A 21,559-nucleotide genomic window follows, 5' to 3' on the forward strand; every position below is an offset into this window, starting at 1 on the left:
TTAGCTTTGTGTCATATTTGAGCTACTTCTCCCACTTGCATAAGTCACTAACTAAAGTATGAAATCAAACACAACCAAGGAGAACAGGGCTGTGGCCTCTACTGACATTAATTCAAGAAACAGCACTCAGTTACCAATGTACTTGATTATATTATTTACCAACAGACCTTTCCACATTTAAGCTAATTAACTTTTAAGTACTTATCCAATTCAGGTAAATTATGTCTACAACATTTCAACAGTTCCCTGGCCAACCAAATGAGTAAGTTCAATACACTTTGTAAAAAAAAAAAAAAAGTTACTCTAAAACATGTATTAAGGAACCATTTACTGAATATTAATTCTGACCCAAGCATTGAATTAGAATCATGAAATAAATGGAATTGATTTTGCTTAGTCTTCTATTTTTAATTCAAAAAGGTAAGACTTGTCCACAAAAGTCATATTTTGAGACATTTTAAAATGTCATTTTAAAAGTGAATTTGGCCATAAATTAGGAATCACTAATTTTCTTTAGGCTTATAATTATAGGCAAACATAGTCTATAAACCATTTCTAAAACATTCATAGATAATATTTACTAAATTTTAGATATGCATTATTTACTAGTTGATCAGAATTTATATTATCTTCAAATTAGCATTCTATCACTATATAGTTTAATAGATTGATTTTATAACCCAGTCACTCACTCATTATGTATGGAACCCTGGTATAGATAGCACATTATACTAGATAATTTATGTAATTTAATGATAAGAAACAGGATTTTGTGTAATTAAAATTGTTATGTGTAACATGATAAAATATCTCCAGTCAACAATTCATATTTGGATATTGATGAAGCTCACTAAAAAAATGAAATACATCATTTTCTGGTGGGAGAAATCTATGACTCTACCTCTTCAATAAAATCTTAATAATCATTTACTAGGTTCCAATAACTGTGATTGAAATTGGAGGTAAGAAATAGAAAGCAGAATCCCTGTCACTAAGGCCTTCTTAATCTATATCTCATATCATAAAATTAGTAACTTGTGAGTTGTACTTTAGAACATAGTGTGTGTGATAAATTGGGATTAGAGATACCAAAGACAAAGAGACATTTTAGCAGCTAACAGAATAGTGCAGGCAAGAGATAATGAGAATAGAAACTTAAGAATTCATCCTTAGAAGCCAGATACAGAGGACTGATTAGACTAAGTATTCATTAAACAGGTGTGGGGGGGGGGAGGAAATAGAACAAATCAAATATGCTCTAATTTAATATATCTAGAAGAATGATTCATTTAGTATAAACACTAAATTTATGAAGAAAAAGAAGTGGAAATGATGATAATTTAATTATCTGGATTGAAATAATAGACTATTACATGTTTCTAAGTAAACTTTTAATCACTAGGATGCTTTTTTACTCACTCCGGGGACTTACACATTGAAGAAAAAGGGCATGGAGATAAGGGCATAGAGTCTGAAACCAGACAATCTGGATGAAATTCAAATCCTGACTGCCTCTCACTAGCTGAACACTGTTAAACTACCTCCTTAACAGTGTGTAGGTCTTACTTGTAAAGGGGACATAATAATATTAGTTTGAAATATATGAATACAACTAGTATACCAAAAAGCAAGTAATAGCACCATAATTACACCTTTGTTCTTATTTTAACCAAGTATAGTTTTAAAGAAAAATTCAGAATCTATAGTGTAGTTTAATCCTCTAAACTAACAGTGATGATTTAAACAGAGTTCTACATATTAAAAATCCTTAGACTAGTTTCTCTCAATAATGAAACTTTACACAAAAATTATCTGGAAAGATAAGAGCAGATTGACTCCCAACATCACCATGTGTATGTGGGGGCAGAGGATCTTTACTCACAGAAGCCACTGGAAGCAGCCAGAGCCCCCATTCCAGAACCTCTCTGATGTCACACTTGTCGTCATGGCACTCTGGGTACAAACCCAGAAGAGCCATCTGGTGGCTCCCATTTGTTTGAGAGCAGGCGTTGAGCCAAGATGGTCTCAAATGTTTTCTCACCTTCACCCAAAACTCCAGCCACATCTGTCTGGCTTTTGCCAAGCATTTGGGCATCCTTTAATGTGGCAGCACTGGCCACTTTGAGTGGCCTCTTTTTATCCATCCCGTGAGTATCTCATGCAAGCTGCTAGCTTACAAAGAAAATAGTGATAGTGAAGAGACGGGGAAGGGGAGAGAGAAGATCAGGAAGGGGAAGAAGGATATATAGTCAGAAGCATAGAGATCTAGAGTGCCTGATGCATTTAGGAAACTGTGGATAATGCTAGTGACATTTGATGGTGTCTGTGGCGTGTTTCTAGCCTAGATATTTAAAACTGTCCTTAATGGTGTGAGTCCTATCTCAGGAAGGCCAGGCCTCATCGGGCACTCTGGGTTGCCCCAGACTAGAACTTAGTCTGGCTCTGTTTTCAGCTGCCGAGCCCTGGCCCAGAGTGGAGAATGGGCCCTTCCAGTGGCCACTGGGCTCCTCTGTCTCCTCAGTTTCTACAGCCTCATCTGCATGAATATATCAGACCCAGGCATCTTGCACAGAGGTAAGGCCTCAGAACCTGGAGAAGGAGGGGCAGCCCAAGGGCTGGGGCCTATAGGGGTGATTTCTGAATTGCTCACCCCACCTAGGGCCTCAGAATCCCTTCTCTCAATGTCATCCTTAATTAGGTGCTGGCAATTTATTTCCCAAGCCACTGAGGTGTGATAAAACAGAATCCTGGAGGTTTTCCAAGTGTTTTAGAAGACCTATCAGGCTGGCAAAAGAGGCCAGGCAGGCTCCTCCAAACCATGCAATTGATCCTAACTCCTTCCTATTTCACACAAGTTTTTAATCACTGATCACTATTCCAAAGGGTGGAGCTCCATAGAGAGCTCTTCTGGCTGGAAACCCCCTTCTCTCTGACTGCCAGCTCATGTGAGTGGTCAGCTTGCTCAACAGGAACCTGGATTCGCCTGCCCACCTCCTCCCCACCCTCTTGCTGTCTTGTGAATCTACGGGGCTGCCCCAAGCAGCAGAGTGCTCCAAGGGCCTCCTGCCACTACCCAAACTTCTTCCCATGCCAGGCTCTGTCGAGCAGAAACCAGAGGCACCCTATGTGGCATACTTGAACAACCAATCTTTCCTAATGCCATGGTGTGCCAAATGTCATCTCCACCGCCTGCCCCGAACACACCACTGTGAAACCTGCAACATCTGTGTGGAGGTGAGTACTCGTCCTCCCGGTCCACTCACCAACCCATCCCCAGGCACCTAGCCAGGAGAAGGAACCACCCATCATAAGGGGGCCAGGGATCCCTATGAGACCATCTTCCCACACTGCTATAAGTAGCTCTGACACACTGTTGGTCACTTACATATGTCATTGGCTCTGTGTCTGCACCTGTCCTGAGAGACTGGCCATGCTTGCACTGGTGCTGACATGCAAAGGGCATCCCATCCGTGCTGACCAGGTGGAGTCAGGGGGAGGAAAGGCAGTGACTGACCCATCCCCTGCCTTGCTGATACTATATACCCAGACCTTTAGGCCAGCTGCTGCCCTGTTCTGGGGATCTTTGTCTGTCCCCCTCTGGGTGTCCCAATTGGAGGGCTTCCTGGGTTCTGAGTGCTTTTCTCTTGTGTGCACACCCTGCCCTGGTTTACAAGTGCACAAGGCTGGCTGGGAAAGGCTGTTTCTTTCATCTTTATCCAGTATCTGAGAAAATAGAGGCCCAGATTTATTCTACATCCTGTTCCAAGTGACACTGGGCAGGTCTTGTCTCTAAAGACCTCAGTCATGACAGGTGAACTGATAAGCCATGGAGTGCTAACTATTCTCTAGCAATGGAAATGCCGCTTTCTCCCTGGAGATGGGAGCTCAAGTGTAGGCCCACGAGCAAGAAGCCTAGAGGGCTGGGTTGTGGGAGGCCTCAGGATTTGGGGGTGCTGGAAGCCAGGCCAGATAGACCCTCAGTGCTGCCTCCTCTCCCCTAGGAATTCGACCACCACTGCAGGTGGGTAAACAACTGTGTGGGGCACCGCAACATCAGGCTCTACATGCTGCTCCTCCTCTCATTGTGCCTCTACCTGGGTGCCGTGCTGGCTAGCTGTCGGGTATTCCTGGCACACAGAAGCAACATACCCTTCATGGACCGAGCCCTGACGTATCCACATGGTCCCAAGGGCCCACACTGGAACCAGCTCTGGTGGAGGGGAGGGAGGGGTGGTCAGCCAAGGGGCTGGGTAACTGAAGGTGGGGATGACTGGGCGGGCTAGAGGGAGAAGTCAGTTGGGAGAACCATTGGTGGATCCCTTGAAGGCCAGTGGGGGTGGAGCAGGACATGGCCTGTGGAATTGAGAATCCAGAGTGGGGGGGGCATGGAGTGGGGAAAGAAGGTTGAAGTGGGACAGGAAGGACCATAGTGAAGTGGGTGAGGTTGGGCTTAGGTGTAGTAGACTAAGTGTCCAGTCCAGGGAGGAAGAGTTGGTGGGTGGGGGCAGTTGGGGCACGAAAATTAAAGGGGAGGGGTTGATGGAAAGGCGGGGCCAGGAGGGAACTGTTCCCTGGCTTGGCTTCTTAGCCTGTGCACAGCATCATAGTGGCTGTACCTTCCGCTGGCCTCCTGCTGCCACTCATCCTACAGCTGCTCATCAAGGCCAGTGCGGTGACCACCGCAAGGCGCCCCTATGAGACCCAGGTAAGGGGACCAAATGTGTTTACCCTGATACCCAGCTGGCCACCTCTGCCACTAGGCACTATCTCTGCTTTCTCCACTTCCCTTGGCCCTGATGATGCCCCTGAGTCCTTCCTGACCCACATCTTAAGATGCAGCCCAGATGTCTCCTCCCCATGGAGCTAGATGGTCATGCTCCCTCCTGGGCGCATTGCATTGAAAGCCTACTGTGAACTAGGCTGTGTGTTATTTGATGGATGGGTATAGATGTGAGTAGGAACATCCTGCCCTCATGATGATAAGCAGCTTGCAATCAGAATAACACCAGCTGACACCCAGGAACACTCGAAGAGATGGGGTTGGTTCTGAGTGGTGTAGCAGACAGGAAGAAACTGGGAGTTTGGCAAGGCAAGGGCTGTAGAATAGGACATGCCACTCTGTGTGACCCTGGATGGTGTGTGATTTTGGATTGGAAGAAGGCCAGATTGCATTGCCTGTGAGAGACACACCTGTGCACAAAGGCATGGAAACATGGAAGTAGGGTGTGAAGACAACAATGGAGAAAGGGATCTAATTTAAACACAGGGTGGCATGAGCAATGAGGTTAACCCCATGGGGTCAAGATTAGAAAGGCCCAGAAACTCAACCCTGGTAATTAGTTTGGATGAAGTCAAACCTGGAAGCCATGGTAAAATTTCCTCAAAATGTCATTAATGAGGAATACTTTACAAACCATAAAATTTATCCTTTTCGTCTATAGTTTGGGATTTGGACAAATGCATACCATTGAGTATTCTCCACCATGGTCAAGGTGAGACCAGTTTCATTACTCCAGAAAATCCTTTCATCTCTTGTCAATTTCTCTCCCCACATCCTTGTGGTTTTTTGCTTCCCAGAATCATGCATTGGTGCAGTTGTGTGCTTATTAGTCTGGCTTCATTCATTTAGCACAACACATTTGAGAGTCATCTATGTTGTTGCTCATATCAGTAGTCTGTTTCCTTTTATTTCTGTATAGTACTGTATGGGTTCCCTGCATAGTGTAAGACATTTACCATTTGAAGGATTGTTACATTGTATCTAGCTTGGGGCAGTAGTTTTTCTTTGTGTGTTCTTTGTTTCTCTACCAGGAATTGAAAACAAGGATGCTTAATCACCTAGCAGCATTCCCAGTCCCCTCTATTTTTCCTTTTTGAATTTTTTAAAAACATTTTGAGGCAGTATCTCTAAGTTGCTTAGGGCCTCGCTAAGTTACAGATGCTAGCTTTAGCCCTCCTGTCTCAACCACCAAGTCTTGAGTATACAGTTTTGGACAACTGTACCAGATATTTTGGGGCAGTTCTGAAGAAAGATGCTACAAACGTTGGTGTACAAGCATCTGAACACAAGTTTCCATGTCTGTTAGGAAAAGTTTTAGGGGTGGGTATTGTGAGTTACAAAGTAAACTTAGGTGGAACAACATAAAGGAAACCACCTTATCATTCGTTCTTTCTACCAGCAATGCATGAGAATTCCAGTTGCTAAACTTCCTCACCAACATTTAACACTGTCATTTGTCGGTATTTTGTTTTATTTTCAAATTATAGCCTGTCCATTACAGGAGTAGTGGTATCTCATTAGGGCTCCAGTCTGTGTTTTCCTAGTGAGTAATGATGATGAGCATATTATCATGTCTAATCAGCCACCCATATGGGTTCTGTATATTATATGAGGATCCACATTTTGTAAATATTCTCTTGCGATTCGTGGTTTCTCATTTCAGTTTCTTCATAGCATCTGCCAAAGAGCAAGAGTTCTTAGTAGTGTTATTTTTCCAGTAATGTGTGTTGAATCAGGGATGCTCCACCACTAAGTTTCTCCCCCAGCATTACTTGTTGTTTCCCACTCTACATGGAAAATATGTCCTCTACAGGGATTAGTTTCATTACTTTCTTTCCAATCTATGGGTCTTTATTGCTTTTTCATTTGGGGGTTGAACAGGAATGAGAAGGGTGGTCATGACAGCCTCGGGACAACTTTAGTATGACAACAACTCCTCTAAAGGCTCCTTCAGGAAGACTTGTGGGCAGTGCCAATGGGGGAAGGGGAAAGCTGCAGACCCAGAGACAGCTGGGAAGACAAAGGAGCCTGTGGGCTCAGCATTTCCCATCCTTAGTCACCCTTTCACCACAGCCATATCTGGTCCCCTCCCCCCTGTGACTCCTCTGCTTAGCCCTTACTCCTCAGCCCTGTGGCCTGCCCTCCTCCTCCTCTCTCCAGCTTCAGTTCATCATTTAGTTTCCCTGGCAGCATTTTCCCTTCCCCCATCCTGTGATTCTTCTAGCTCCAGGTCAGGCCTTAGGCCATTGCCCTTCCTCCTCTGCTCTGCTCAGAATGAGGCCCTCCATGTCCACATTGCCCAGTCTCAAGGGACCTAAATGTGGCCTGCACTCTGGGATTCACCAGACAGGGCTCCTTTCCATTATCTGCAGCACCTGAAACAGGCACTAATTCCATGTTCCAACTTGCAGTCCCTTCCCTATTCCATTCCCTGACCCGGAAGCTCCTCCTAGACTTGGTGCTTGGTGGCAAGGAATCTAGGGGAAGAGCACATTTTCCAAATTGCAGTTCTATAACTGACTTGCAGGAAGACCTTGGCTGTGCTACTTACACCCCTTGTCTATAAGTTTTCCAATGTCTAAAAACAGGGAAATATGGGTTAATTCACACAAGACACATAGAACAGTGCCTGGTACCAGAAAGTGTCCTACCTGCTACTATTAGTATTACTACCATTCCTTCTGTGGTCAGCTACATGTGTCTCATCTTAAAACCCAGGTAACTCTCACCTTTAACATCCTAGGTCTCCACTCTACTTGTTGTACCCTCTGTGCCTTATTCCCTGAAAGAGTTGACAGTGCTCACTAGCTCCACCCTTCACTTCCTGGCCCACAGCAGTCCAGACCCTGCCCTTTCTTTCATGATGATGCTCTCAACTAGGGGCAGAGCCAGCAGACATTCTTGAGACTACTCTTTCTGGACAGAACACAGCCTCTGAAACCAGAAATAATGGAATTAGCCTTCTTGCATGTCTTAATGGTTAATGCTCTGGGGGTCTCCTCTGCATGTACCTGGGTGGTATGAGCTAGGTTGCCTATATAGGTCCCTTGATACCCTCTCCCTGCACAACCCTGGCAACTCCCCACAGTGCCCAGGGCCTCATGTTGCAGCTGCACTCTTGACCCTGAGTGTAGGCTGGCCATGCTGTTTGTAATGTGTTTTCAAAACCCAGTGCAGTGACTAGAGTTTATTTATTTATTTTTTTGCTACTGAGTATTGCATCCAGGGACATTTTACCACTAAGCTATATCCTCAGTCCCTTCCATATTTTATTTTGAAGCAGGGACTCACTAAGTTGCTGAGGCTCCTCTCTAACTTTTGATCCTCCTGCCTCAGTGTCCTGAGTCACTGGGATTACAGGCATATACAACCACGTCTGCTTTGACTGAGATAGTTTTGATGCCCTGAAATATTTCTTGCTGGGGTGTATCTGAGTGGTAGAGCATGTGCTTAGCATGTGCAAGGCCCTGGGTTCTTCAGTACCCAGTATACAAGTAACATTTGAATAAGTGAGTGCACCAACAAACAAATAATCAACATTTGAGATAGAAGAAAAGAGATAAAGAGACAGAGAGAATTCTGATGTCTTGAGTCTCCAAGTTCAGGGAAGTAAAAGAGGCAGCAAGAAGTTGGGCAAAAAATGGACAAGAAGAGACCATTTGATGTTGGTCTGTTGATTGAGACCCAGAATGTGAGCAGGAGCCACAAGAGTGGAGCCAGTGTGAGATGCTGCTCTGGGTACTCTAGAGGTGTTGGATTCTATTCAGGTTGGGTTGTATTCCATGAGTGTGAGAGAGTAGGGGTATTCAAACAGTGCACAGTTCTTAAAAGTTTATTAATTATCATTCCTTTCAGCTTTTTTCTATACCATATGTACCCCAATCCTTAATATATTTTGTTTTGAGATAGGGTCTCACTAAGTTACTGTGGGCCTTCACAAGTTGTTGAGGCTGGCCTTGAACTTGTGATCTTCCAGCCTCAGCCTCCCAGGTCACTATGATTTCAGGCATCTAACATTGCACCTGGAAGGAAACTAATTTCTTTATTGCTGTGAATACCTTAAAGGAGGCAGAACCTCATAGAGCACAATGGTTCCTGTTGCTTTTTGGGTGTATTCCAGAGATGTTCTGATGTGAAATCCTCTTTCCTTCTTGTGCACAATAGTGTTGAAGATCAAAGTCTTACTGTGGAGGCCATGGAGAATTGGGGGTGAACACAGGTGCTTCTGGGTCACTTGCAATTGTTCCAGAATATTTGCTAGTTAAAGCTCTTGAGGTTGGGGTGAGACTCAACCTAGTCTGGGAGCAGAAATGGGAGAGACTGATGGATGAAGTCAGAGGGAAGAGAAAATAGAGTAAGAAAGAGTACAAGCTAGTCAGTGTCCATGGGAGGATTTGACATTGGAGCATGACCTTTAATGCTTTGAGTACTAAAGGCCTCAGCCCAGATTTTCCTGGTCCATCTGATTTGTGACTCTGAAAATATGATTGGGCATTTCTGCTTCCACTGCCTTCCCAGAGTGTGAAAGTCAATGAAGATATATTTTTAGAAAGAAACCAAGAGGTGAGAAAATAATGTGGGAGCAGGATGAAGACACCATTATTGCATCAGTTGAGCAGAGCAGCACTAGAAATGTCTTAAATGATATCTGGAAGGACATGGCAGGAGGACATGTGTGGCCAATGGACATAGAGGAACTATGTGGCAAAGGGAAGTAAAAGGTGATGAGGGAGCCCTGAGAAGGCAGGAGATGTGGGTGCAGTGTCAGCACTGGTCTGAAGAGAGCTGCTCACAAGTGTGTCCAGGGAAGTCATTCTTTCAGAAGCCTGGGAAGGCTGGAGGCTCTGGGTACTCTTGGGCTCCCCTGCCCTTGGAATCTTTCCACAGGTCTGTATGGAGCCCTGCATTAACTTTTACCATCTTAAGGATTGTCACTGGGAGATGGTCTTGCCCACTCCTGCTGATTCTGAACTCCTCTTTCCATCCCCATCTCCCTCCAGCCTGACAATCCCTTTGACCAAGGCTGCTTCAAAAATTGTTACATCCAGATGTGTATGCCACTGGGACCCAAGTAAGTTGGTAAACCAGGGGCTGAAGTGGTGGACCCTGGGGCTGGTGGGATGGGGTGAAGCTGGGTCCCTTTCCCTGGTCCCTTAATCTCCAGCTCTAAGACCCTGATGCTCCCTGCTCCATCCCTTTGGGGTTTTGTCTATGGCACTCTGGGAGCCTCTGGGAATTTCATTCTGTCTTGTCCTTGTAGGTTCTTGCTACAAGAAATGGGGGTAGAGGGGAACAGCTGCCTGGATGATGCTTCTGGATGAGAGCCCTGAGCTTTATGCTTTCCAAGCTGAGCTGTGAGGGTGGTGAGGGAGAACTGGCCAATGTGGTAGTGACCCCTTGCCCTTGAACTTTTGTTCTGCAGGTACATGACCCAAGCTGTCAGTCTGCAAATAGAGCTGGGGACTGAATGGGAGCCAACAGAGGTATACATTCCAGCACAACATCCTACACACCTCCCTGCATCCAAGTCTCCAACTCTAGTCCCCCCAAGTAGTGGCCAGTCTGCAACTTTACAGGAGGTGTGAGGAGTAGTGGGTGTGTATTGAAACAGGGGTGTCTGTGGGCTGCACACCTATTGGGAGAAAGCCTTCCTGTTGGGCTGGCTGCGAAGCTGAAGCAATTAGAGCCTAAGGATCGGGATTATGGAACTGGAAGGTGCACTGTTCAGGTCACAGGGCTTCAGAACACACTGAGGTGTCCCTGGATAGACAAAGACATAATAAGACTAAACCATAAGTTTTCTATACCATAGAACATTCTGGTTACTGCTTTTTTGACAAATAATCTTATGGCTTCTTTAAAAGTCATAACACTTAACTCACTGGTTTTTTGCTTTCTATATTTTGTCCTCTTTTCCAAGGAAGTCTTCTATTTCACTGGTTTTTCCCTTTCCTATTGTGTATAACTATTATATCTAAAACTTGGAACTTTTCTCTTCCCCAAATTATGTATTTTATGTTTTTATATTTACATCTCTCTCAAAGCCTGAATGTCATTTAAGGGACAATTGAGCATGAAATTCTTCACCAGCTAAGAGAGATTTTCCATAGTAATCACCTTACATGGAGCCAGGAAGAGAGAACTACTAATGGGACTTGCAGGGGACTATGATGTGGTGACACATAATGCAGTTCCCAGACAGAGCTCTGAGGCCTGCCATTGGATCCTGATCTCATGATAGTGGATGTGTTTGCTTCATTCATTTTAATTGGCTCATTGAAGAGAAAGGGAGGCTAGGCATTATATCTTTGTAAAATGTTTTGAGAAAATTTGTTTCTTCTTGAATATTATTTCTCATACATGGCCAGGGATTATTAGATGGAAAAAATTACCCATGATATAATTAAGACACAATTTTACTGCAGGATGATAGGCCATAAAAACCTTGATTTGGGGCTGAACATGTAGTTAAGTGTAGAGAGCTTGCCTAGGATACATGAGGTCCTAGGTTCCATCCTTGGCATGGCAAAAACAATAGCAAAGCAAGGCAAAAACCCATACATTTAGCTTCTAGGGGGTGGTACCCACCTATAATCCCAGCAACTCTGGAGGCTGAGTTAGCCTGCTTGTAAGTTTTCAGCCAGCCTGAGCAATTTAGTTAGATCCAAAGATTAAAAAGGACTGGGGAGTAAGCTTGGGGGTGAGGCACAGCTGGGTTCAATCCCCAGTCCTAAAAAAGTAAATAAATACATAAATGGTTTTGAATCCTACCAATAAGTATTGATCTTTGAGTCTGCCATTCTGATTTTGTTCAGAAATTTGTTTTTAAATTATACTAAGCTCTTTCCTCTGTTGCTTGAGAGGAATGTTATTAATCTGTCGAAAGTGTTCTGTGAATTTAGATTGAATTAGTAGAATGTAGAATGAGAATTTTTGTAAACTTTCATGGATATTTCTTTTTAACAACTAAATTCAATTTAACATTAATTTTATTAGTAATAAAAATACTGAAAATCACCTGAATATTTTGAACATGAAAATAAGAGATGTTATATATTGAATAATTAATAATAAATGAAATAATACCTATGCATATGGAGATATATCAGAAACCAAAGTAAACTTATCTATTTTTATTATTATTTATTTATTTATTTATTCTTTAATTTATTTTAGGTACTGAGCTGACTCCCGTGTCCTTGTATGGGCATGTGCCACCACACATGATAATTTAAAAAGAGATGGGAAGATGGTTGAAATTCTTCCCTGTATTCATGAGTCTCTGTTATTTACCTTTCCCCCCTATATTTCTGTAGGTCTGAAATAGTTCAAATAAAAGTTTTGGTTACAATGATTGCCTCCTCTTTTCTCTTTCCTTTTTTGTTTAAGATGTTAATTCTTAAGTGTTCTTTGATCCTTTTGCAATTGTGAGAAGGGCAAAGTCTTTGGATAGTATAAATGGCTGTGATTTACAAGTCTTAATTCTGATTGTGTCTTTTTCCCCTTAGGTTTTCTGGCACAGTTTTTACTGCTATTGATGTGGCTCTGGGTCAATAAAAGTTAGCAACTTTTTCATACTTCTACCTGCATATTAGCTTTCTTTTAGGAGAAACACTAGATGAAGCTAAGCATAATCAATAGGAATGTAATTTTTAAATTTGGATATGTTCTAAGAATTAATCTATATAATTTCATACCATTCTCACTTTAGGGGGAACAAATAAGGCATTATATCATGAATTAGCAAATATTGTAAAAAGTATTTTCCCAGGTAGGAGTAAAAGAGGATTAATTCCTGGCACTGGGCTGAGCTTAGGTTGGCTAATCAACTTCAAGGAAAATTTGGAAAATATTTAGGGTCTAGGTAATGGAAAATACTGTACATTTTCAGTGTGTGAGTCAAAATACTACTCATTTGTCAGTTATAATCTCACTATGTAATAATATATAGTATGTTAGTACAAATTATTAACAGTTTGGTGTTTGTTACTTTCTCAGAGAATTAGGAAAACCACTGATTTGTTTTTTAATTACATTTCCATTATAGGTTGCTATTAAACAGATTAATTTTCAGAGACAACCACAGAAGGAACTGATTCTTAATGAGTTCTTGGTGATGAAAGAATTAAAGAATCCCAACATAATTCACTTCTTAGGTAAATATGTTTGAGGTTATTTTAATCATTGGGATAAAAACTTGGAAATTTATAATTTGATGGAAGCTAGCCACTTTGAAATGTCAATACTGAGAAGGTCCTTTTGCTACAAGGATATTACTTGGTTAGTGAGAGAAGTCAGCTTAATGAAGGACATTGCTGATCTTTTGTCTATTCATGCAAATGATCATATGCAGAAACATTAAGGAATGTGATGTTGGACCTCAGTTTTCTTTCTACCTCCTCAAACTTCCTTGGTGTTATTTATTGGTCAAGAATTTATAATCAGAACTTGACAAAATCTACCCTCTGCCATTATTCTACAATCACTCTGCTTCTGAGTTAGAGAGCCGAAAGTGTTAGCTGAGGAGTGTAGACATTTATTAGTCAGCTATATGGTTTCTTGTTTGGGGTATAAATAAGAATGTACTCATCTTTCTACATAGTTGAAGTACCCTAGTTAGATGCCTTTTTCAGCACAGTTAAAGTACTTTTCCTACACATGAATACCGTGGTTATAGAAATCAGGTTATCAACTTTGAAGTTCAGTCTCTGAACCCAAGGTCCAGAAAAGAAGAAAGCAAGGTCACATCTCTGAGAAAGGCATATGTGTATACCTGATAGTGTTCAAGGCCATTTTGAAACAGAGTAGACTTTTGAAAAGTAAATATTCTTGCATTTGAGGTGAAGAATTTAAACCATCCTCCCATCTCCTTTTAAATTATCATATGTGGCACAACATCATTAGTAATTAAGGAAATACAAATCAAAACCAGAGAATACCACTTGCCACATAATTTCAGACAATATTCAGTGCTGGTGAGAATTGTACCTTAAACCCTGAAATAGAAGGGAGGTGGAAGTGAAAACAAATAGAGTGATTATTATACATATATGAACATATATATTTTATGATTATTATTGTTTGGCATTTTTAATAATGTAATGTTTTTCTTGAATAGCTGTCAATTGAGAGAAAGCAGAACTGAATTCTATGGGGAATTTAAAATGCTCCACGTGCATTATCAACAGTGTTTGATAAAGTTTTCTTATAAAACAGAGAGTGTCCATGTCTGTCAACAATTATGATATGCCCAAAAAAAGTCTTAATGTAAAGTAATATACACCTTGTCATTGACTGGGTGATGGGAGGTGTGTGTCAATCTCAGTTAATCAGCTACAGTTATCTTTTGACTGTTTTCATTTACCAGATTGTCCATTTTCTAGATACTTGGCTTCAAACTGCCATTTTTCTATGAAAAAGCCTAAGAAAATGATGCACATAATAGATTTTAAAAAGTAACAAAGGATCTGAATGTGATGGTGGATAGCTGTGATCCTACCTACTTTGGGAGGCTGAGGCAGGAGGATTACAAGTTCAAAGCCAGCCTTAGCCAAAGTGAGGGCTAAGCAGTCAGTGTGACCCTGGCTCTAAATAAAATACAAAATAGGTTTGGGGATGTGGCTCAGTGGTAGAGTGCCCCTGAGTTAAATCCCTAGTACCCTCCTCCCCACAAACATTAAATAAATAAATAAATAGATAGATAAATAAATAAATAAAAGGGTTGGGAATGTAGTTCAGTGGTAGAACACACTGACTTCAATTCCCAGTCCTGGGATAAAAATGCAGACAGAGTTAAGTATACCTCATTAAAAGATAGAGTTTAGGAAAAGCTCAACATTAACATAAAATGATTATCAAAGCAGTTTGAGCAAATTGGGGAGAAGCAACTAGACTGATTCTCTGAGGTCCCACATAAGTGGTCCCAATTTTTAGAAACAAAAGGCAGATGATATACATATGTAGACTTTGCTGGGCTACTCAGAAATGTCAGTGTCATGCTTCCTAGCATGGCCTCCAATCTCAACATGAGGATATATTGGGTATACAAAAGCAGCTATCAGGAAGTTGTTTTGAATTTCAAATGGGATAGAATGAGGTAGAATGCAATGGAAGAAAGCTTGTGTTTTATAAATATTTTTCTTAAAATTCTTAGCAATTTGTTACTGATTTTTATTAATTATACTTTTGATGAACTTAATGAGCTTTTGGGAATTTCTTGTTAGTGTCCTAGGATAACAAGCATTAACTTGAAGGTAAGGGACCATTGCAGTCTATCATTGCAGTGATCCATGAATTGAAGACTCCCTAAGTACATGTTGATACACTATTGCAGCAGTGATCCATTAATTAAATATGTTTTGGATCCAGGTTATTACAAGTTTAATAGGAGAAATGCACCAATTCCACTGGGAAAAAAAAAAGCCAGTCTTGACTCCATGTTTCATTTCTTCCATAAGCACATTTCTTGTGTCTCCCAGTAATGAATATTCTTTCTGAGCCTTCCCTGTTTATTATTTTGTGACTCTGTCAACATTCAAAGCTCCACTTAATATTGATTATATTTGAAATTCTTTGAGCGTTACAGAAGAGACTTATAAAATAATTACACAATAGTATGTATTCACATGAATGTACTTCTTTTGTGAATAAAAGAAAAGTGCTATTTTATCCTCTTTAAGAGATAAGCATAATAACTATCGAATAGACTTAAATGAAAGAAAATTAAAATTTTATTTGGATCATTATTCAGTCCATCCTTCATTATAAAACATTCATGAAGTTATTGTCATGGCAGAGTGAGCTCAAGAAATGTGATAATATTCTCTGGTTCTTAGATTTCACTCCTTTTTTTCAATCTTTTTTTTTATATATACTACATGTTACATAGTACACATTATTCAAGAAAATTGTAATCGTTTCTCAAATATTTGTAATAGAGTTGCAATATGTGCTAGACCTACAGATATTCTTTACTTTGCTGAACACATAGCGCCCCAAGTAATAGGATGGGATATTCCTTTGAAGTGGGAGATGAGTTGAGAACAGGAGCAAATGAGAAGAAATTTAGAAAAAAATTAAAATGTTCTAAATGATCTCACTTTGATCAGTAAACCAAGAATTGAGTTATTTTGGCATGAGGGTGCCTGTAGAGGCAGGAACTGAAGAAAAACAATTTAGACTTTCCATTGTCAGGGGCTGCATGGTCTTTTCCTACCAGGATGCTGATTCTCCAGTGATTCCCCAAGACAGTCATCACCCACAAGTGTCTGCTCTTCTCCCATGCTGTCATTTTCTAATCCTTGAGTCCTTGAAAGCAAAACAACAAAAAATGAAATGAGCCAAAAGACAAACAAAACCTTTCTCCTTCCAATGTTAAAACAAATTTTATTTCCCCATATGTTTTCCTTTGAACCATTTTTGAGCCTATTTTTTTAAAAGACAGAATCAAAATTTTCAGGACATTTTGTGAGTGTTCAGGTGCAGGATGTACCAGGGATGCAAGGGCCACTCTGTCAACCTATGGATGCCAGAGATGATCCTGTGATTGTGGATGATCAGACAGGTCAGCCTTGCCCCTCCTCAATGTTAAGTGTTGAGAGAGCTAAGAGAGTCAGGACCAGGGAGTGCATGTGAGCAGGTAGACTAGAAGTACATTATGAAGCAAAGGTATCACTACTGCTGGACCCACAGACTCAAGCTGTCATCAGTGGTGGTGTTACTGGTAGCCGATAAGGAAGCCTGTCTGCATATAAGTTGGCTGGATTCAACCACCCACCAATATAAGAAAAGAATAAATGATGAAAAAAGAAAATGAATTCTATGCAGTTTGAGTAAACTGTGGAGAAGCAACTAGACTGATTCTCTGAGGTCCTACATAAGTGGTCCCAATTTTTTAGAAACAAAAGCCAGGTGATATATAGACTTTGCTGGGCTAATCAGAAATGTCAGTCTCAGGCTTCCTAGCATGGCCTCCATTCTTAATATGAGGATGTTTAGGGTGTACAAAAGCAGCTATCAGGAAGTTGCTTTCAATTTCAAATGGTGTGTTTCAGGGGCCATAAACTCCCACAGGTAAGGATGGGAGACAGGTAGATGGAAGCTGGAGCAGGGAACTAGTTCGAAAAAGAAGAGGGGCAGAGCTGGTTAAAAAATAATAATAATAAAGTGAAACAAATGCATAAAAGATTAAACAAATAAAAAAGCACCATTTAAATGCTAACTACTTTCCAGGGAATGCACAATGTGCTTCTACATACATTATCCCCATCATTTCTCACGACAGCCCGGAAAGGTGTACACATGAGTGTCTTGGGTAGAAAATTGTCAATTTAGGTAGCTTTAGTAACTGAAGCTTCACAATTCAGTGGGTATCTGAGACAAAATGTGAGCCAGTTAATTGAGGATTGTCCCAGAAAAATCTCAGCAGTGTTCATAATAGGAGATAGATAATCACTGTAGAAGAGGACAGGACACATCCAGGAAAAGGTAGAAGAATCCCAGATTTGTAAAATTCCACACCATCATTAAAAATTTACAAATTAGGATCGATCTTTAAATAGACCAAGTTACCCATTCCTATGGGTTTACGTGTGTATTCAAACTATTAAAACTTATTAATTTTAGATTGATTTCCTAAGAAGGTCTCACTTTTCCCTTGACTAAATTTTAGATAGGATTTTTCCTAATTGTAGGTGCTTTACATCTTCTTTCTTCAAGAATTTAATTTAAAAAACTTTAAATATTACAAAGTTTGTGCTCTGTCTCTTTGAGATATAAATCTCCTCTTGTCAAGGGCCAGTTTCTATAACCCAAGAGAATCTTTCTCGAGGACCTGGGAGCCATCACTTGGAAATGTAAACATAAGGAAGATAGAGGCCCTATATCCAGTCCCTGTGGGAGGGTGGGAGCCTAACTATGTGCCAATTGGTTGACCCAACGTATCCCTTAAAATTCTGCAGTATTTTTTCACTAGCTCATCCCTGAGCTTAAAAACTCTTCAACTTTATTTTAATGGATTTGGGTTCTATCTCTCCCCGTGTTGTAAGTCTTCCTTGCCTATTTAACTCCATCGGATGCAATCTTTCTTTGACATTACAAACTCCAGGTAAGTTTCTATTTGTAAGATAGAATATGCAGCATTTTCCATATATTCAAATATAAATGTCAAAAATTGGTCACCATTCTGCACTAATTTGGAGATAATCTCTAGAGATAAAGAGATGGTTCAAATAATCTTTGAGATCCGTAAATCTTTTAATTTTTTTGTTATTGGTGCATTATAGTTTTAGATAATGGTATACATATTAGTACATGCACATAATGTAATAATACAATTTGTCCAATATCCATCCCCAGGAGATCAGTAAGTTTTTGAAATTTAACTTTACAGGAGGCAAAAAGGAAATATCATTCTCTGTGCAAAGAAACACTAGTTTAGATGGATGTGAAATATATTTGAGAGAGGAAAACACCATTAGAAATTTGAGACTATTCACATTACATAATCTAGTAGACATGTTATGAACTCCACCCTGAACTAATGCAGAAATATATTTTGTAATTTTGACTTCTGTCTCTTGATACAAAGTTGATGCAACAATTTCAAAGTTCTCTTCTGTAAAAATGGTAAAGGACAAGGTAGCTAATATCTGTTTCTCTGACAGTCTTATTCAAATTGAAATTTAGTCTATCTAGAAAAATAAATTAGATATAAATCCTTTAGGATATGTTTTCTACAAGTTGATTTTTTCTGACAATAAAGACTGTAAAGCATGCGTATATTTGGGGGGCAAATTTCTATTACTGACAGATTTAAGATATTTTATGTACTGGTAAAGATTAATAGCTCAATAATTAATATAAGTATGTGAACATGAAATATATAAAAACATATTTAAGCACCAAAACCTATCATATGTTGGAAACTATTCTAAGTACTTTACAAATATTTCACGATTTATTCCTCATAACAGCCCAATGAGGTCCAATTATTATCTGTATTTTATGGGAGAAGAAACTGAGGCAGAGTGACATTAAGCAACTTACCCCAGGTCACTGTCAATATAGAAGCAGTAATTCAGTACATATGATCAGATTCCAAAGTCAGATAATTATGCTGCCTTTTATTTTATTTTAGTAGATGGACATTATACCTTTATTTATTTATTTTATGTGGTACTGAGGATCCAGCCCAGTGCCTCACAAATGCTAGGAAAGTACTTTACCACTGAACTACAAACTATTATTCTGCTTTTCTAATGCTTACATAAACAGCCCTTTAAACACTTTAGTCTCTTTGGGAGCGGGAGACTCCAAAGATTAGGAAATTAATTTGGGAGTGACCCTGCAATGAGAATACTCCTGCAATAGTAAACCATGTGTGAATTCAAGGAGGTTGAGACAAGGAAAAGTTTCCAAGAAAGACTGAGGAGATTACAAAAATTATTTTGAAACAATATTCTGGCTGCAAGGAACAATAACAAGGGTAGTGTCAGCCTAAACAGATGATGATGTCCATGCAAAAAAGCCATTTGTATGTACAGGTGTGGCACTCTTATAAGGTGGGATTGAACCCAGGAACTTTTGCATGCTCAGGAAGCACTCTATCAACTGAACTACACCCAGAGCCCTCTGGTAGAGTCTTTTGTGATACATTTTGCATTTGGCATTCATTCATTCATTCCTTCATATCCTTCAGGCTTTACTCATTATCATTTTCTTTGTTAGGGTGTGACATAAGTGACACCATTTGGATTCTGACAAAATTCACAATCCATATATATATATATATATATATATATATATATATATATATTAATTACATACCAAAGTCTTTTGAAGCAATTCTTTGTAAAATCAAAACCATTTAGAAGAAGCATAAGAATGCACGAGGGTTGGCGCTCTACTGCTGCTGTCATGTACCCAGATAGAGCTGAAGCAAGACCAAGTGCAAAGGGTGGGTTTTTTGAAAAGAGAAAGGGGTGTGTGTGTGTTGGGGGGGTGAACAGTCACTGCACACAGAAAATTGTATATCATTGGTTATTATACCAGTTATCAATTTTTTTGCCTTTGAGCTCCGAATCCCCGCTTCAGTATATGCTGTGTGACCACAGGATTCCTTTAAGCATTTCTCTTTTAAAGTGAGCTCAATGTTAAGCTTTCCCAGTAGAGGGCGCTCTTGGAGTGTTGGACAAGTAGAAGGGCCCCTTCCTCAGTTTCTGGTTGTTGAAAAGTGGTTAGAAAGGCCTCACCTCATTCCAGGCCTGGAACACATAGCTTCACCCAGACTTGCAATCTCAGATGTTCTCTCTCTCTCCTTTGTTTCTGACTATATATTTTTTTTTTTTGGTAGTAGTACTGGGGATTGAACCCACAGGTGTTCTACTATTGAGCTATATCCCCAGCACATACATATATACATACATACATACATACATACATTAATTAATTAATTAATTTATTTATTTATTGGTACTGGGGATTGAACTCAGGGGCACTCTACAACTGAGCCACATCCCCTGTCCTATTTCATATTTTATTTAGAGACAGGGTCTCACTGAGTTGCTTAGCCCCTCTTCTATTGCTGAGGCTGGCTTTGATCTCTGATCCTCCTGTTTCAGCCTCCAGAGCAGCTGGGATTACAGGCAAGCCCAGGCATGCGACACTGCACTGTGCTAGCACTTTTCATTCGGAGACAGGGTCTCACTAAGTTGTCAAACTTGTGATCCTTCTGCCTCATCTTCCCAAGTCTCTGGGACTGCAGGCCTGCACCACCATGCCTGGCCTCAGTCTGCTGTGATGGTAACTTTCCCCAGGCCGCACAGGGAAACAGTGCCCTGAAGACATTCTGCTAGCACAAAACCCCTGATTTCCTCTATAGAATCAGTGTGGCTCTTTGAGACCCATAACTTCCTACCCTGCTTCTGTTCCTTCTGCAGGTCCAAAGTCTATGAGTTGGGGCCTGCAGGATTCCCACCCTTCTGCATGGCCAGTGTTGATTACTGGTGGTCTGCTCCCCCCACTCTGGTGAGCTGCTGGGTGGTTTTTACAGAGTAAGGGCCCACCATGGAGATGAAGTGACCACGGAAGTCCTTGGTTACTGGTTCTTGTGATCACACAGGAAAAATTTCAGGTGCTTGTACATTATAGCATATGCTCACAAATGAATTTATTAGAAGGGATAAGACACACCGTGTAAGGGATGGATTTATTAGAAAGCTCAGGTAAAAAGGGATAAGGGGGAACACTCCTGAGGAACAGAATGGGTCCCCTCAGAGAGAATAACAGTGCACCCTTCCTGCTCTCCAGTTTTATAGGGGACCCATTGAAGTTTCCAGGGAGTGCTACCAAAGTCCTTATCTTGACTACTGACAGCCAGCAGGATTGCATCAGAGTTTCTAGTCTCCAATGTGCATTGTTGTACCCCACCAGGGGAGAGTTTACTGTTCCAATGACATGCTAAAAATCTAAGGCAAATTTGGGTCATTTTTGGCCCATGCTGATGGGTCTGATTAGAACTTGTTCTTACAGATTTTATGTTTAGGGGTTTTTGCTTCGATTATTTTGTCTCCCTCCGTTCTGAAATCTCAGTCTGAGTGAAAGTCAAAGTCACTGCACTCCCTTCTGAGTAACTTGTGTTCTTGTCATCAGGGAGCAGCCTTTGGGGCCTGCATTCCCCCTGCAGACAATAGATGGTTTGCTGAGGAGTGTAGCGTACTCTATCCAATTAAGCCAGGTGAAGCCCCAAGTAAGTTGTTTTTTTAAAGAAAACACATGGGG

At 40.7% G+C, this 21,559-nt stretch overlaps 1 protein-coding gene and 1 long non-coding RNA gene across 3 annotated transcripts in view; one reads left to right on the plus strand and one right to left on the minus strand.

Annotated features, from left to right (window-relative positions):
- Nucleotides 1-2,019: 2,019 nt before the first annotated feature.
- On the plus strand, nt 2,020-10,365 carry LOC144253421 (palmitoyltransferase ZDHHC19-like). The gene is made up of 7 exons (XM_077795522.1): nt 2,020-2,147; nt 2,453-2,574; nt 3,095-3,234; nt 4,002-4,171; nt 4,600-4,705; nt 9,781-9,851; nt 10,203-10,365. Exons 1-7 carry the CDS (start codon nt 2,020-2,022, stop codon nt 10,363-10,365), a joined length of 900 nt encoding a protein of 299 aa, XP_077651648.1.
- Nucleotides 10,366-15,527: 5,162 nt separating this feature from the next.
- Nucleotides 15,528-21,559, minus strand: part of LOC113188251 (uncharacterized) — a 155,195-nt gene continuing 149,163 nt past the window's right edge. For both annotated transcript variants that reach the window (XR_013342740.1, XR_013342738.1), the window contains one exon: nt 15,528-16,087. This is a non-coding gene — a long non-coding RNA (uncharacterized LOC113188251). The remainder of the gene's footprint in view (nt 16,088-21,559) is intronic.

Source organism: Urocitellus parryii, chromosome 2 (genome assembly GCF_045843805.1).
Source record: "Urocitellus parryii isolate mUroPar1 chromosome 2, mUroPar1.hap1, whole genome shotgun sequence".
Lineage (NCBI taxonomy): Eukaryota > Metazoa > Chordata > Mammalia > Rodentia > Sciuridae > Urocitellus > Urocitellus parryii.

Excerpts from the sequence above, each read along its gene's own strand:
- LOC144253421 (XM_077795522.1), top strand. The coding sequence starts at position 2,020 with ATGGTCTCAAATGTTTTCTCACCTTCACCCAAAACTCCAGCCACATCT. Across the intron at positions 2,148-2,452 it reads GGCCTCTTTTTATCCATCCC|CTGCCGAGCCCTGGCCCAGA; the intron begins GTGAGTATCTCA and ends CTCTGTTTTCAG. Across the intron at positions 2,575-3,094 it reads CCCAGGCATCTTGCACAGAG|GCTCTGTCGAGCAGAAACCA; the intron begins GTAAGGCCTCAG and ends TTCCCATGCCAG.